The sequence below is a fragment of the Prionailurus viverrinus genome, chromosome B1, assembly GCF_022837055.1.
Source record: "Prionailurus viverrinus isolate Anna chromosome B1, UM_Priviv_1.0, whole genome shotgun sequence".
In the NCBI taxonomy this organism is placed as follows: Eukaryota; Metazoa; Chordata; class Mammalia; order Carnivora; family Felidae; genus Prionailurus; species Prionailurus viverrinus.
Genome location: NC_062564.1, coordinates 65201005 through 65219510, shown reverse-complemented (window position 1 = coordinate 65219510; position 18506 = coordinate 65201005). Strand labels below are relative to the sequence as shown.

The 18506-nt window shown below is 34.7% G+C and overlaps 1 protein-coding gene across 2 annotated transcripts in view; it reads right to left on the bottom strand.

Annotated features, from left to right (window-relative positions):
• NAF1 (nuclear assembly factor 1 ribonucleoprotein) overlaps positions 1–18506 on the bottom strand; it is a 52937-nt gene that overhangs the window by 23807 nt on the left and 10624 nt on the right. For both annotated transcript variants that reach the window (XR_007151712.1, XM_047856900.1), the window contains exons 3-4: positions 8424–8517; positions 4782–4864 (exon numbers count right to left, since the gene is read on the bottom strand). Coding sequence is in view for 1 of the 2 variants with exons in the window: in XM_047856900.1 (XP_047712856.1) it covers positions 4782–4864; positions 8424–8517 (177 nt within the window). In the remaining variant the exon portion in view is untranslated. The remainder of the gene's footprint in view (positions 1–4781; positions 4865–8423; positions 8518–18506) is intronic.

The window sequence follows — 18506 nt, the reverse complement described above, 5'->3', positions numbered from 1 at the left end:
TTTTAAAAGCCTTAACAATTATTGGGGCAGCTGGGTGGCTCAGTCAGTAGAGCATCTGACTTCAGCTCAGGTCTTGATCTCATGGTTCATGAGTTCAAGCCCCACATCGGGGTCTCTGCTGTCAGCCTGCAGAGCCTGCTTCAGATCCTCTGTTCCCCTCTCTCTGCCCCTCTCCCGTTTGTGCTCTCCCCAAAATAAGTAAATATTTTAAAAAAAAATTAAGTCTTAATTCTTTTTTAATTTTGATAAATATAGACAAATCTCATTCTTCAAAGTTTGGACAGGGATAAAATGAGTTTTTGAAAAATTTCCTATAAAAGTATAATAATCATTGTTTGCAACCTGGTACATAAAACTGTTTCCCAAGGAATGGTTCCCTGGATAAATAATTCCATATCCTGAGAAATGATTTCACTAGAGCAATGCCTTAATAGCCTCAGGTTTATATACAGACTAGTTTGAACTAACATTCAAAATTCTTGGATAAAAATCAAAGCATGCTTAGTTCACTATTGTTAAGATCTTAAGTGTTGATCAGCTGTATCTATGAGAAAATCATTATAAAGTTTTAAGTAAAATAACACCACATACATACAACAGGTGACAGGAAGCTCCATTAGTGAATCCACATATGGCTTACACAAAAACTGAGAAGTATTTATGCTACTAACTTGAATAGCCACAGGAACACTTAACTGAGTTCACATAAGCAATTTAGCTAACCCAGAGTTATAGAAAAAAAAAAGGGGGGGGGGGTGAGGATTTGACAATATTTTAAACTACTATCAGCTTCAAAGTATAGATTTTAGACTGGCTAATACCTGAAAGCTAAACTGTGAAGAACGACTTCAGACAAAGTAGGGCTCAGGCCAGCCCCACTTCACCTCACAGTTTTACCCCTACTCAGTCTTCAGACCTGCCCTTGAGGATTCTGCAAGAAATCCTGACTACAGATGGAAGGAAAGAATGGCTGAGACAACACTGTGAGAAACAAAACTTAGGATAATGATGTCTAAGATATTTACTTTAAGGAACGCAAAAAGCTTTCTTTATACTCTAAATAGTACATGTTCCATAGAAATACTCACAAAAATCTAATCCAACTAATGTTTTATACTTGCCCTGTCATTTGAGAGGTAGTTTTCAGTGTCCTTCCACTTGGCTCTAGAATATACTTACCATCTCTTACTTAAAAGCAGTATCTTTCTGCTAAAAGAGCTCAAAGGATTCCTGTCACACACAGAGGTCACAAACACACACCACTACGCCACATTACACAGATCTAGCATAGGGTCTGTTAGGAAAACAACTGACAAGAAGAGAAGTACATTCATTCCCCCAAATTCTCATTCTACAGCATAGTCCATGCTTAGATGTTCTACATGTAGCCTGGCAAAAGTTCTAGTGGCTGGGGGCCAGCATGAGACAGCTGGCTAAAGATGCATCGAGAACACTCCACAGCCATAAAGAATTCTCCTATCAATTACTATTTTGACTTCCTATTAATAAAAATGAAGAAAATAAGAGTATTCTAGTTCACTGGTTAGATTAAATGATTATTTCAATCACCCTGTGTATTATTACTTCACAAGTTGCTGGGGGAGGAAAAAAAAAAAAAAAAACCACTGTATCAAACTATACTTACAGAAAATCAACACATACTACCAACCAGACTGTAACAAAGTATTCTTTAAATAAAGAATCTTTAAAAAGATCTTTAAAAAAAAAAAAGATCAGTAAAAATTTCTGCTCAATATTTGACAGGGAAAACATTTCATTGTTTCATTAGAAAGTAAAGTACAGGGGCGCCTGGGTGGCGCAGTCGGTTAAGCGTCCGACTTCAGCCAGGTCACAATCTCGCGGTCCGTGAGTTCGAGCCCCGCGTCAGGCTCTGGGCTGATGGCTCGGAGCCTGGAGCCTGTTTCTGATTCTGTGTCTCCCTCTCTCTCTGCCCCTCCCCCGTTCATGCTCTGTCTCTCTCTGTACCAAAAATAAATAAAAAAACGTTGGAAAAAAAAAAAAAAAAGAAAGTAAAGTACATAATAATTAAAAAACAAAACCTGTTCTAACAAATACTGAAGACTAAATGCAAAACAAACAAGTAATTCATGTTATATAGGGATAATATATTGCAAAGGTTGGTCAATTTTTAAATCCTCTGGTATTAAAGAGCTAAACATTAAAAATAAAATTTTATTCATTTATCAAAAGGAACTATTTATCATCAGGATTAAAGGGCAAAAGGTAGAAACACAAATCCAAGGTCACCTTCCTTATATCAGTAGGGAAGGGGGAGGAGGTTTAAGGGAAATGCATCAGACAGACCAAATGGGTTGGAAACTCAATTTTATTCCTTTTTAACTTTGTGATCTTTAAGTAAGTGGGGATAATTTCACTTGCTTACAGAATTTCAATGAATTTTAAAAGATATACAGGGGTGCTGGGGTGGCTCAGTGGGCTGAACAACCAACTCTGACTCAGGTCATGATCTCACAGTTCGTGAGTTTGAGCTCTGCGCCAGGCTCTGCACTGACAGTGTGGAGCCTGCTTGGGATTCTTTGTCTCTCCTCTCTCTCTGTCCCTCCCCTACTCATGCTTTCTCTCTCAAAATAAATAAACTTAAAAGAAATAAAAATAAAAAAATATACAAAATATCACTGTGGCTCATTATTGTTGAAGGGCAGAGGAAAAAGAAAAGATATACAAAAGTTTTAACATTGAAGGTAAAACTAATTTAGTGTCCAAATAAGATCTAAAACAGATTCAATTTCATTTTCTGATCAATGGTTTGATATTCCAACTCTCCTCTCCCCTGCCATTATATTGGGGAATCATTTCAAAGTGCTTCCATTTATGATCAAATATTTTTTAAAGGCTTGTCACTTCTTGAATTTACAAAGCTCTCTATGTAAAATTTAGAAATAGATTTAATTTTTCCCTCTAGACTTATGTCACATAACTAAAGTTAGAGGCGTAAATGTTACATTTTTATCTGATACCTTTCAAATTCAAATGACAAAAGAGCTAATATTAACATTAGTCACGATTATAGAATTAAAAATTCAAATGTAATGAGAGATATTAAGAAATGTGAATTTAGAGGCTTTTAACTGGCTTAGTGTTGGGTATTGTGAAATTAAAATTGTCTAAGCTAGCTATTTAGAGAAAAAGGTAACTGTCACAAAAATCATAAATAAAAGGAATCATGGAAATGATCATTTTCAACTCCTAGGCAGAAAATGAAGAAATTATGTTTCTGTTCCCTCTTCTCCTCTCCCTTCTTCTACATCTTTCTTGAGGACAGCGAGAAATGCTTTGCTTTTGCACCGGGCAGAATACTGGTTTCTCCTAAAGAAGTATATATGCCCAAGGGCACGGAGAGCGGCTCATGACACAGTCATCTACTCATTTCCCATCCCTTTTCTCTCTCAACCTTCTCTGAGGTACAGCCCCCAGCATATCTCTAACACCTCACAAAGGCACCAGCAGAACCCATACTTGAAAGAAAAGGACTGAGCTTAGGTATTTGAAAGACAAAAAAGTACAGCACCATCCTTTAAGCATTAAATCATCTTTCTTCCCCTCACTGACTTTCTCCAGCATTGCCAAAATAGATTAGCTCTAGACTCCAATTAATTCTACCACTGATTGCTTTACAATCCTAAGTCACTCATTTCTCTTTGGTAAATTAGCCTGTCAACCTAATATATAGATATATATATATGATTTTATATATTATAAACTTAAATATACTTGCATTAAATATAAATATAAGTAGGTAGTATAAGGTGGTAGGATCCTGATAAAAACCTGAGCTCTTTCCAACTTGTGTTAGAATGGGATAGTAGGGAAATGGCAGAAAAAAGGGAAAATTACATGAATGATCCAATAATATAATTAAAAAGATATGCTTTTTTTCTGATTAAATATAAATTAATTGTCCTAGAACAAAAAAAGAAGCCGACTGTTGGCTACCTGGGGAAAACTAAACCCCAAAAAGCTACTTCTTATCTGTCTTCAACACAATACACAAAGAACTGTACTCTGTATGGTGCAGAATGCTGAGGTGAATAAAGCTACCCCTACAGCCGAAAAAGGAACACTTGGTTGGTATTTATATTCTTGACTTTACATCCTTTGCTGACTGCTCAAAATTGCACAGACTTGGTAACATGTGAAGTCTTCCATATTAAAGATGGACATGCAGAGTTGTTCCATTCGAAGGATGTTACAAGGGACTCAACTTTATGTTAAGTACTAAAGTACACATACTCATAATTTCCCAGAATGTGCTTACAGTGACACTTTACAGCTATTGCTGAAATCTTTTTCTACTTTTTCTTTTTTCCATCCTCAGATTCCACCAAAGGAAACCAAAGTCTAAAGTTTTGAGAGCCACCACTCAAAGGCACTCACAAACCAAAAAAAGGTTAACTACTACACTGTAGAAAGTTTCCTGCACTCAACTTTGAGTACTTGGAGATATTCAATATGTAGAACCACTGCCTCACAAAGTACCTGACAAACAGGAAAAAAATGTATTTTATATTTAATGATGCAAGCAGCAAAGAGTGATAAGCAGTATTAAACCAATATATCAACAGATAAGAAGCACTGACGAAAATCAAGAAAAAACTAAAACTTCAGAGCTCTAGATTGCTCACCTACTAAAATTAATAAATTCTTTCTTTTTAGGACAGATAGGGAAAGTCAGAAAAAACAATCAACAAAGAAACAGCATAATTTTCAAGATCTGATTTTTTTTTTTTTTTTTAACAAACCTTTCCTGCTGCTTGTCGATCACTTTTAAAAATTACAGTCTCTTCATTAACCGGAGGTAGGTTAGTCATGGATTCAATTATTACTGAAAAATGAAACAGAGCAGATTATTTCAAGATTTAATTAGACAATAATGTAAAATTTAAGTAATAATTTTATTTAGCCTTTAATTCCAACATAATTTAAAATGAAATTTAAGATGAGATAATGTATCTGGTAACCATTCCTCTTACATCAACAAGCTATTTATTATCAAGTGATACAGGGAAATAGAGTCTACATATTTTTATTTAATACAGAAAGCTACAGTTCTAGGGTACCTGTGTGGGGCACCTGGGTGGCTCAGTCCATTAAGCATTCAACTCTTGCTATCTATCGGCTCAGGTTGTAACACTGTGGTCATGAGATTAAGCCCTGAGTCAGCAGGGAACCTGCTTGAGATTCTCTCTACCTCTCTCTCTCTCTGCCCCTCTTCCACTCACACACGTGCATGCTCTCTCTCTCTCTCAAAATAAATAAACTTAAAACAAACACACACCAAAAAAAAAAAAAACCCAAAAAGCTACAATTCTAAAAAAAAAAAAACCTAAAGTATAAAATCTCACAGAAAAGTTGTATCGCCCATTAAAAAGTCAATAAATTTAAGTCATGTACATTTTCTCAAGCAACTTTTATCCAAAAAAGTATAATCGCATTTACTCACAGAACTCTTATTTTAGGAAAAATCAGTCTTCTTTCTCATTGTAGAAATTCTTTTCTACAAAGAACTGAATACTTACTGTTTTATGAAAATGCTAAAGACTTCATAAAAGCATCTTCCTCAGAACAGATGAAGAATGATAGGACTCAACAGCAATTTTTATCACTCTCTTTCTCAAAAAGCAATAGCATTAACCCACGAGTCTATCATAATCAATTCCTGTATATGACACAAATGTTAAACAACCAGTCTACCATACATAGCAAAGAGAAAAAACAAGCAGTAGGCTCTTAGAAAATTAGAGTAACAAGCAAGAATACTTTGCCACATTACAGATGTCACATCTACTTGAGAAACGAAATATAGTAATTGATTATTAAAATTCACTTCAAAAACTTCAATTGTATCAGTTACTACCTCTTTTAAAAATATTTTTTAATGTTTATTTATTATTTTGAGAGAGAGAGAGAGAGAGTGAGCATGAGCAGGGGAGGGGCAGAGAGAGTGGGGGAGACACAGTATCCGAAGCAGGCTCCAGGCTCTGAGCTGTCAGGACAGAGCCCCATGCAGGGCCTGAACCCACGGACTGTGAGATCATGAGCTGAGCAGTAGTTAGGGACACCTAACCAACTGAGCTACCCAGGCGTCCCCATCAGTTACTGCTTCTAAGTTCTGAACATACGTATAAGTCACAGATTATATATAGATCAACATTTTTTGAGTTAGATCTGTTTCTGGAATAAAGATGATGAGTAAGGATTGATAATGATAGTGAGCACTAAGAGAATTCATTTTCAATCATCTCTCTTCCCTAATCCCCTTCCCAAGAATCAAATTACATGAAAATAAAAGATCACCTAATCTAATACCTTCATTTCATAAAAGGATGAGAAAACAGAACTCAAGAGATTAACATTATCATAATGTTAATATCTTATAATCATAATCTGGCTAATTCCAGACCAAGTTATCACCAGAACCTAAAATCTTCCTGCAACATCACAACTACTGACCCTGTTTCCACAGCCTACAGAACTATTCTTTTTTTATTATGATCCTAGGTGGCAGTTGCAGGTCGTTGGGTACAAATCAACTTAAAGTTTATACCATACACTGATAAAGATTTTCAAAGGCTTTCAACAGTCAAATAGGTACTAGCACAAGATCCTTAATTTTATGACATCTACTTCTACCAAGGTGAATAATATCTAATTAGCCTCCTGTATTTTCCAAATTAAAACAGAGAGAGAGAGAGGAACAAACCAGCATAACTTGTAGAAGAACTGCAGAGTACAAAGCCAAATCCTCTCTTTTTCTCTTTGGGTTCTCATTTGAACTCATGTTATTTTTTGCTTAATGTACTAATACTTCATTTTCTCTTTTGTAATCTGGTCCAAATAATGTTAGATATTTTAGGCTCTCAAAAGAGAGGAGTATGTGATAATTTTGATACAATCTTTTTTCCCCGGCAGCTTGAGAATTTTGTTAGTCTATTAGGGCGTGCTAGTCAAAACAGTATCTGTAAAGAGCATTATTCTGTGCTTATCAAATAGTTCACATTTTTTCTTGATAAACATTATGACCTAAATTTTTTCTATAAACATCAAGCCTAATAGATGCTCAACTCATACCATGTAAGCAAATAATTATTTATTTGACTTATTTATGTACATTCTTAAATGCCAAAGGATAACTCAAAAACCAGTAAATGTAAGGATTTTAGAATCAGGTAAATAAATAGTTTTAATAATCATGATTTTTATAAAAAGGATGTTTCACTTTAATCAAAATTTTGATTAATAAATTGTAAAAGTACAAAATTATAAATGTATGAAGTTTTAAAAATATTGGTGTGGACACTGTTAGAAACAGGTCGAAAGTCCAATTTCTATCACTGACTCATTATACAACTGATCATAAGGGCAAGTAAATTGGGTTTTCCTGTGTCCCTTAAGTCCTGTAAACTAAGGAGGCTGGTGGACAATCTAGGTCTTCCACCCATTTTAAGTATCTTTGACTTTGTCAACTCTGAGTTCTATTTTCAGGTGTATCTTACTATAAGACTTAATGGTAGCTACATTAACTTCAAGGCCTTTCATGTTCCTACCTCACATCCTAGGGCTAAAAGAAATCTGTAATATATAGTTCTCTTAACCAACAGCTTTAAATTTCATGCCATTAAATCACAGAGCTAATTTACATGTTTCTAAAATAAAAATCAAAGGCAGTAGGCAGAAAAATGTTCACTCCCCACCCAAAAGATACCTACATCCTAATCCCTGAACCTGTAAATATGTTTACATTAAAAAAAAAAAAATCGCAGATGTGATTAAGGTTAAGAGCCTTGAGATGGGGAGATTATCCTGGATTATAAGTGTAGGCCCAACCTAAGGGGTCCCTAAAAGCAGATAATCTTCTAAGGCTGTAGTCAGGGGAGATATGATGAAGGGAGAAGGGTCACAGATAAGGCATATTATTGCCTTTGAAGATGAAGGGTGCCATGGGCCAAAGAATGCAGGCAGCCTCTAGAAGCTAAAAAAGACAAGAAAATGGATCCTCCCTAGAGCCCTGACAGAAACTCAGCCTTGACGAATCCTTTAATTTTAGCAGAGTGAGGCACATATCAAACTTCTGGCCTAGAGAACTGTAGAATAATAAATTTGTGTTGTGTAAAGTTACTAAATTTGTAGTAATTTAATAGTAGTAAAAAACGAAGATACCAAATCAAATTCTGGAGAAATGTCAGTAAAAGTAGACTTTAAATTTTTAAAAAGACAATGTATTTATTAGTAACCTATACAAGTAAAAACTGAATTTATCTATTCAAACTTAGTGACTATAAAATGAAGTATTACATATTTCACAGAAAATTCACTAGTCATAAATTCTTTGATGAACACATACCTGGATACAAAAAATTTGATTAATAAAATCATTTACATACCTAATTGCTCAATAATACTTGAAACCATCCCAAGAGGCTTTAATTCAATATCTTCAGGCAGGATAATAGTGAGTTCTTCAACAGAAGGTAGTTCCTATAATATAAAACAGCACTGATCTTCCTCCAGCTTTACCAACTTAAAAAAAAATTGGGACATCATTTCTATTTAAAGTTTTATAAACATGTCTGACGATGTAACGTTAGGCACTCAAAACATCACTGTGATGTTATCCTTGTTAGTGTCTGGCAGTATTTCTCCCACCTCCAATATCTCCCCACATGAGTAATACAATAACATCTATAGCTTAATCCAGCTAGACAAAGAACACAGACAAAAGTACCTAGATTTTCCCACCAATCACACTTGAATGAGACAAAGAAAAGAAAAAAAAAAAAGCTATCACTGTTAAGGAATGCATGATTTAAAAAATAGACAATTCACACAGTGAGTCCCAGAAAAATCATTCTATTGGTCACTACGACTTCTGCAACAGAAGTGTTCTCTCTCTTAGCCGTCTTAATTTGGTTAATCAATTTGATTGGGACTAAGCAGTTGAAGACAAGCAGCAATCTTTTCTGGGGCTTTGTGAAAGAGAGTAAACGTCTGGCCTCTTCAGGAAAAAATACAGAATTTCTAGGATACAGAATGTAGGCTCCAACCTGCAAAAGCGGTGACTGTGTTCCTGCAATCTTCTCTCTTTATGTTAAAAACTAAATTTCTTTACAATTCCTCTTTTTTGACCCTATCTCAGTTGCTATAGAAACTAGACGTTGAAGTAGAGATGAAGTTGAAGAGAAATTTAAGAATAAAACTGACCTTAGGTTTTAAAGTAAATAAACAGAGCTTTCTATTTTTGACCTTTTCCAAAAGATCATAATTAACTTTTACAAGGAAGTTTTTTCCTTAAGAAGGCTTGAAAGTGTAAAGATCCTATCGATGCCATATCAGGAGTTAGTCTGGGAGGAAAAAGATAACTTCTGAAAAAATGTCAGAAAAGATGAGAAAACCTAAACAATACAGTACACTGCAGATGAATGTATCTTGGGTAATCATTTTCCTCTTCAGGGATCAAACAAGGTTTTTAACAAATCATATAACCAGAGTTGAAGTGTATAACTTGCTTCTATTTTCTGATCAAGAATTACTTGCTAAAAACCACACTAAAAGTCTCAACCAACTCAATGCTTAAGACTTAATCTCTGCTAGGTTAGTCTAGATGGTGGTAGAGGAAATGACTGTCTTATGTTAGAATTTTTCTGAGTTCTTTTAGGGAGAGGACAGCCACTGTTCATTTTTGCATATTAAACATGGAAAGTCTTTTCTTCTCAAGACCATGGTTTGAAAGTGGTCCATGTGTACATTAGAATAGAGAAGGGAGTACAGTTGGTAGAAATGATACAGAACACGTGACAAGGAACAGACCCGTTTAAGAAGTTCTTAGGTAAAGAAATCCCACACCCAGTTAAATACAAGAATGGAGAATTGTAACACTGGGAGACTGCAGACAAGAAGGCTTTACTGATATTTAAGAGGACAAATCACACTGATTTCTGCTTCTAGGAGTGGCACCTCTTAAAAATAGCAAATGGCATTTTCTAATGCAAAAGTGTAAATTTATTTTTTTTAAGTTTACTTACTTATTTTGAGGGGGGGGGGGGGCAGAAAGAAGGAGAGAGAATCCCAAGCAGGCTCCACGTTGTCAGTGCAGAGCCCAACACAGGGCTCGAACTCACAAACTGTGAGATCATTACCTGAGCCAAAATCAAGAGTCAGACACTTAACTGACTAGGTCACCCAGGCACCACACTAATACAGAAGTATAGTGATGAAATCTGAAATCTGCCCCACTGACTAACCAAACTATAGTTAAATCTAATACAAAAATTTTCATCACTTTTGGATTGTGATAAAGCCCACTGCTTAAATAAACTCAGGATCATGGAGGCAGAACAAAGAATAAGAAGTCTCCAAAAGAGAAAGCGCTGTTAGAGCTTTTGGGAAAACTTCTGAACTGAGGTAGACCACATGCCATTAACACTTAGGACACAAAACTCAATGTTATTCTCAAATAAATAAATGCTATTTGGCCACAAAATGAAAAGCTCCTTGTTTTTCATTTTCTATGAAGAGGAATAAAAATCTATGCAATATACAGTCATTATATTTTGGTATCGATCTATATTCTGATACTGTTTTGATTTCCTTTAACTTTAAAATATAAAACATATGTTCCCTTTTTTTAAAAAAGGAAAAAACAGTACAGAAGGATTCAAAGCAAAAAGCAAAAACTCCCCAACCTTATTACCTTCAACCTCCCAACTCCTCTCCAAAGACGGCTGTTAACAGTCTTTTAAATACACTTACTATGCAGATATAAACTCTACATTTCTAACTTTAAAATATTTTACTTAAAATATCCAATTATGCAAGCTATCCTTTTTACCTATCATTTTGTACATCTTTCTACAACAAAACAAACACCTAATTTTTTAAACATTCTTACAGTATATCACTGTATAGATGGACTATAATTTAATACTAGTCACCTGATATATTTGCCACTTTTTAATTTTTATCATACCTAATGATACAATGAACTTTCACATATATCTTTGCATAACTCCTGTTATAAATTCCTGTAAGTAGAACTGCTAGATCCAAAGGTATAAAACACTTTTCATTTTTTACTGATACTGTTAAATTTCTTTCCAAAAAGGTTTTGTCAGAGGCAGCTGGGTGGCTCAGTCAGTTAAGCATCCAACTTTGGCTCAAGTCATGATCTCACAGTTCGTGGGTTTGAGCCCTGCAATGGGGTCCAGCTCTGGGCTGAGAGCTCAGAGCCTGGAGCCTGCTTCAGATTCTGTGTCTCCCTGTCTCTCTGCCCCTCCCCCCATTTACACTATGTTTCTGTCGGGGGGGGGGGGGGGGGGAGTCAAAAAGGTTCATCAATTAACAATTCCACAAATGATGAGAGATTTTCCCAGATTCTTGTAATCACTGAGAAGCAACCCTGAAACCTTGGCCAGTCTGAGAGGTCTACAATATAAAATACATCTTGCTTTAATTTGAATTTCTTCATTAATCAGGAAGACTATGCATCTTTACGTGTTTCCTGGCTCTCTGTTTATGAATTGTTTGTATATCTTACACATTTTTCTTTAAAATGTATCTTTTTATAAATTTATAAGAGCTTTGTATTAAAGAACATTTGCCCTTTATCAAATATGAAGAAAATATCCACTTCCTTACCTCCCAGAATGCATTTAAGTTGCTTAACAAACTTCAGCATTTTAATTTTTATGTAGTTAAATATATCAACCTTTTCTTTCTTTGCCTTTTGACACTTGTGTCACAAAAAGAAAGACCTTCCCTATACCAAAATCGCTTTTTAAATTCACTGATATTTTCATTGCTTCTAATCTCATTTTTAATATTTCAATTTGGTCCATTTATAATTTTACTTCTGTATAAAAGCAAAGCAAAGATTGGCTTTATCTTTATCCATATTACTGGCCAATTATTCCCATGTGTTATAGAACAATCCATCCTTTCCTGATTTGAAGAATAAATTTTAACATGTACTAAATGTACTTATATATTTGGATTTTTTACTGAAATCTCCACTCAGTTCCACTTATTTATTTCAGTGTCAGTCCTAAACTATTTTAACAACTGTGCCTTTCGTTATATGTTTTAATATTTGGGAATAAGGCAAGTTCTTCTATTCACTTCATCCATATTTTTCCCCTTGGAAATTTTCCTAACTATTCTCAGGTTTATTTCACTACACAAACTTTAAAACCATTTTGTCATATATGAGTCTTGTTAGTAGTGATTAAAATCACGTTTAGAGTTGTCTTTTTAAGTCATAAATAGTCCTTAGGTTTATTTAAAGCGATCTTCTACCTTATATTTGATATTTTATATTTATATATATAATATCAAATGTATATTTGATATTATAAATTCCTAGTTATTTAGTATCTTTGCTATTATAAATGTATCTTTATAGGGTATTATTTGAACACAAAAAAGCATCATGCTGAAATTTATGTCCAATCACTTTCTTGTGTATTCACTATATTACCATATTAAATCCCTCTCCTTTTCAACATCATTACATCATGTTTTTAACTTTTCAAATAATATTGGTTGCTATTTCCAGAATATCAAGTGTCAAGCAACTGTAATGATAGAGGGCATGATGAATAAGTTTTTATTAGGAATGTTTTAATGTTAAGCATAATGATGTGTCTTGACTGAAATTTCTTTTTAAAAAGGTTAAGAAAGTGACCATCTATTCCTATTTGTGTTTCTATTTGTGTGTGGATTTTTTTTTTTTAAGATCAGACTGTTGAACTTTATCTAATGCCTTTTCATCATCATTTGAGATCATTATAACATAATTTACTGTAAGTTCAGCAGGTCAGCTTCAACATCTGATGAAATCCTGATGTTCTCTAAGGATGTTTATGAGACACATCTAGCAATGAGGATGACAGGGGAAGATATACAAAGCCAGAATATTTGTAGTGGGGCAGGAACTCACAACTGTGGTCAAAAGCAGAGTCTGAGAGGCTTCCTTAATTCCTGTTATCCTGTTTCCGAGCTATGTATTAACAGGACAAAACTGCCTACAAATGAGGAGGATCTCTAGTCCCATGCAGAACCAAACTCAGGGAAAAAAAACCCAGAAATACTGTTATCTGTGATCACCACCATACCTCTAGTTCTAGTTCAGTTATCCCAGTATCTTGTAACATAGGAATGTTTTCTAAGCATTCCTAAAAAAGGTCAATGAAGGCATTAAATTGCCTTTTAATAGTAAAAGACGTATTTAAGTGATATATGAAATCTCTCTCACAAATACTCTGCAGAACACAAGAAGTATATAACAAACTAAATATTGTGCATAAAATTTATAAGAAATAAGTGAAATCAGCCTAGTACAATTCCAGATTAAAAGCTTTATATGTTTGGGCATTTACCTTTGAAAGTCCAGTGAAGTAAAGCAGTATATTTGCTTTGAACATGACAACATCTTGGGGACTGGATCAGAGAAGAGATACTATATTTGTCCTTTTTAAACACATATGCTTTCCATAAAGATTTTTGTCAGGTTCAAAGAGACAGAACTTCAGAAGTTTCAAGAGGAAAGTTCCTTGGATTGCTATGTCAGCCTGGGCAGTAGGAGATCTTGTCTTGATGTTTGGATGTCAAATTTACTTTCTCTTCCCTAACTATGAAATCTGAAGTACCACCACACCAAGCCTAGTTACTCTTTATTAAATCACCCTGCTAATTTTCTTTTTTGTAAAACACTTTACTGTCCAACATCCCATGTGTTTATTACTTGCTTGAAGTCCACTCCCTTAACTAGACAATAAATACAACAACAAGCAGGACTTGGTCAGCCTTGCTGATTGCTGTGGCACCCGAACAGTGGCTAGCACATAGTAGGTGCTTACTACATATTTCTTAAATGAAATGACTTACCTCATCAGTCTAAGTTAAACAAAACTCTCAGAAGAGGTCACAGTCTTTTTCAATCGGCAAAATCAAATAATGAAAATGTAATTCCCAGGAATCAAAAGAGAATCCTCAAGGAATGAAAGTAAGAAACACAGGCTTCTAAGGGAGCTTCGTTGCCCAAGACTGATGCATAGATACCTCAGGTTTGCAGCAGCAAACATCATTACAATTATTAGATTAACACCTGGCTGCCCGATAACACAGTCGCTGTTCGGCAGCTGTTCCTGGTAAGGTAATGAATAAATCTGCTCAGTCACATAATCTCCTTTAAAGAAATAAAAATCAATCATTTTGTTTTCCATGAGTGGGGAAAAGATACATTTGTCACAAAAAAAGAGGAAAAACACAGACACACTCCAATAAGGGGGAAAAAGTAGCCAGAACACATATTGAAGGACATTACTGCTCCTGACAGTACACATAGGATATAAAGAATTAAAAGTAAAAGTCATACTGATAAACTAAAAAGCTGAAGGTAGAGGTGATGAGGGAAATCTGAGATAGAAAGACCTTCTCCATCACATAAGCAAAAATCAAGTGTACTGAAAATAAAAGACAAAAAGGCTACATACTGCAGGTAAGGAAGATTAAAGTATGAGCCTGGATTAACCTACAACCCTCATGGAAAGATGGATAAGTAGGTAAAAAGGCTTCTTTTATTCTGCTTATACAACACCAGACACTAACTACATTTGGCTATTTAAATTTAACTAAAACTGAATAAAATTTAAAATGCAGTCTTTAGTTGGACTAGCCACATTTCAAATGCTCAACAGCTACAGTATTAACACAGCACAGATATAGAACATTTCCACCATTGCAGACAGGTCTACTGAACAGCACTGCTTTATGTTCTCAGACATACAAAAAGCCCTCCACTACAAAACATACACCCAGGTAATAATAGTACCCATCTGTTTTCGGCCATCAATACAGATATAATTTTAAGGCCACATTACAACAGCATACACCATATTACTATTAAGCCTTAATGATAATCTGAATACTCTACCTGGGAAATGAAGATTTGTGATCAATCTCTATTTTTATGACTTTTACTTCCCAAAATTAAAAAGAAACTAAAACCTGTCTTGGATGTACAGTATCTGCAACCAGAGATAAATATCTATCCTACTGTTTAAATACAGTGAGTGTTATGTTTACTGACTCAAAATCAAAGAAGAGTAAAAATAGTTCTGGACATACTTATTCAAAACCTGTATTTGTAATAACAAAGAATAGGCAAGAAAAGGAAGAAAAATACTTCATTCACATCATCAGCAGAAGAAAAGGCCACATGGAAATAAAAATCCCTAGTCACATACCAGCATTTGGCAAATGAACGACGGGAATTCAACATACTAAGAAATTCAATCACTTATTTCCTACACAATCTACAGTTCCAAGTCAAAGTCTTTATTAAAAGACAATATGATGGTCCAAGCAAATACAATTTAAGAAAGCTTATCACATTATGATACAATCATCTATCACCAAGACAAAATATGCTACATTATTCAGAAACCAAATAACCAAAGTTCAAATGATCAAATTCTAATATTGCTACACATGCATTTCTACACAAACACTAAAAATACAGCAGACTGGAATCACATCTGTTACTAGTTCTGAATCTGCTTCCCCCTACTTAAATACTACCCTCAAGCAAATCACTTTCTGGGAACCAGTTTTCTTATTCTAAAGATGATTTTTTTTTTTAAGTTTTATTTATTGTATTTATTTATTTGAGAGATAGAGAGAAAGAGAGAGAGACAGAGAGGGGTCGACAGAGGAAGAGAGAACCCTAAGGCAGGCTCCATGCTGTCAGTATGAAGCTTGACATGGTGGCTCAAATTCATGAACTGTGAGATCATGACCTGAGCCAAAATCAAGAGCCAAACTCTTAACCAACTGAACCACCCAACGTCCTGGTTTTCTTATTCTAAATAGCGAGAAAAGTGAGCAAAAGTTCTGAATATTTCACACAAATGGCTAATAATGCAATTTAAAAAATGTTTAACTGCATGTAATCAAAAAGACAGCACAGTAAGATAGAAATTATATACCAGCCTCAAACACAATTACTGTAATTCTGGATAATAGATACCCATAACCACGGCATTAAAGAAATGCATGGCCCTAACTACACTTCTGAAATATCCGTGAAAGAGCAATTATTGTTCGTGTTACAAGCTTATTATATTCTGATTCTTGAACATCTGTATGGCCTACAAGGTTGTTCAATTAAGCACAATATTCAAATGAGTACCACAGAACGTTAAAAATCCATCCTATTAAACTGTAGATACACTAGTCAAAAAATGGGTGTCAAAGACTTCATCGCAAAATTGGAAGGAGCTAATGGGTCAAATATGGCCCTCTGAGAAGATGACATTTGTGCATTACAATGATCTTGAATTCTCTATTTAAGACTTATGGGACAAGAAAAAAAATTAGTAAAAGAAAAAAAAGAGAGAGAGATCAGTAATTTATGATTTTCTGAGGCAAAATTATCTAAAGAACCCTGATTTGGATTTTCATTCACAAATCTACAAAAAGGGCAGCAGAGGGTAATAGAAAAGGAATCAAACATTCCAAATGGCAACTAATCCTTTCTGGTGCAGACTGGGGAGAATTTTTAAAAGTGAGGAAAGTGGAATAAAATTATCTGGCCACTTTCCTCAGATTACTCAAGAATACAGGACATGCATGTGGCAGCCAATTACCTGATGCTATTAGGTGAGCCTTCACTTTTCAGATATGGTTGGAAAGTAGGATCCAATCCCTGGAGTACTGAGAGCCATGAATGGAATTTTTTTTTTCCCTATAGCTGGTAAAACATATTGGAAAAAAGAATGGATTAGGTCTGTACACTGTGTGGTAACTATGACCACATATAACATTTAGTAGTAGTCTAATTCATCAACTTTACAAAAAGTACTTTTACAATGTTCCATGGGACTCAGCTTTTTCTTTAGCTATCTCTCACCAGTACACATTAATTGCCAGCATGAATTACTCTATTGTATATGACACTAAATTTAAGATTGAGACTAGCCCATTAAATATTTTCACCTAAAAAATGACTCAACACTTCTTTGCAGTGTCTTTATATTTTTCTTTTTAAATAAATACAATGTTCTTATCCTGTTTTTCTCTAAAATTACTGTCAGAAACAAAGTTCCTAGTATCTCCAAAAGTTCACTCACATAAACATTAAAGTAAGATCTCAATACGAAAATATCTTTAGCAATAAATATAACTCTAAGCATTCTTTTGTTAACTGAGGAGTCCGTATTTCATCAAATAAGACACTGACTTTATATATCACAAAGATAAAGCACTGTCCAAAAAATTTTTTAATGTCATCAATTATTAGTCCCAAATTTTAAAATGTTAACAAATGAGGGGCGCCTGGGTGGCGCAGTCGGTTAAGCGTCCGACTTCAGCCAGGTCACGATCTCGCGGTCCCTGAGTTCGAGCCCCGCGTCGGGCTCTGGGCTGATGGCTCAGAGCCTAGAGCCTGTTTCCGATTCTGTGTCTCCCTCTCTCTCTGCCCCTCCCCCGTTCATGCTCTGTCTCTCTCTGTCCCAAAAATAAATAAAAAAAAAAAAAAAAAAAAAAAACGTTGAAAAGAAAAAAAAAATTTATAAAATGTTAACAAATGAAAAAGTGCCCATTTTAGAACTGATGACATTAGCTGTATGGATGATGAATGAATGAATGAATGAAGAAACACTCTCTGAGCCCCTACTAGTAACCAACACTGGGAATACAACTGCCAAGCAACACCCTGGATCTATTCAGTGGGAAAGTTCATATTCTCTTCACCTGTCACCTTTCCATACCTATCTTACCTTGTAATTTAAGATCAAGTCAGGATGACTTCCTTGACCCCTGCAGTGCAAGTTATCTGCTCTTACAGAAAATCCCACAGCTTTTTAAGGCTAGTAGCATTCATCAGGCATCCAATCATTAACTTTCCGGTGTCACTCTCTAACTAGATTCCCCTTTAACAGACATTTGTCTTTATCCTCTAAAGCAATCAGAACTTACTTATTAAAATCTACTGAGGAATTGGAGAATGTAACAAATGGAATGTTTCTGTGTAATAATAACCATATGGTATATTCACAGAACATATATGGTTACTCTAATGGATAAAACACTATTTATTTGAAGTTTAAGGGATCATTTCTACTTGCTATAAGCTTTACTAAAATAATTTTGTATAACGAAGCATGAAATTTTAATTTTTAAAAAAAATCTGAGCACTATTTTTAAAGAGTACCACATATTAATTTAAAAATATCTCCTCTTAAGTACATAAGCCATTTCTTAAATATCAAACTTCCAAAAAGAATGTTAGAAGTGTCATCAGTATTCTATGATACAATGAATGCAGTAATTTCAAATGTACCTAGAGTCATAAAAAGCTAAAGTTGAAAGAAGCCTTCATTTAAGGCAAAACTTATAAAGCAAGGTAGGCCTCGAAAACAACATATTCTGTCTATGATTTTTAAGTGAAGACCAAGGTGCAATACAGTTTC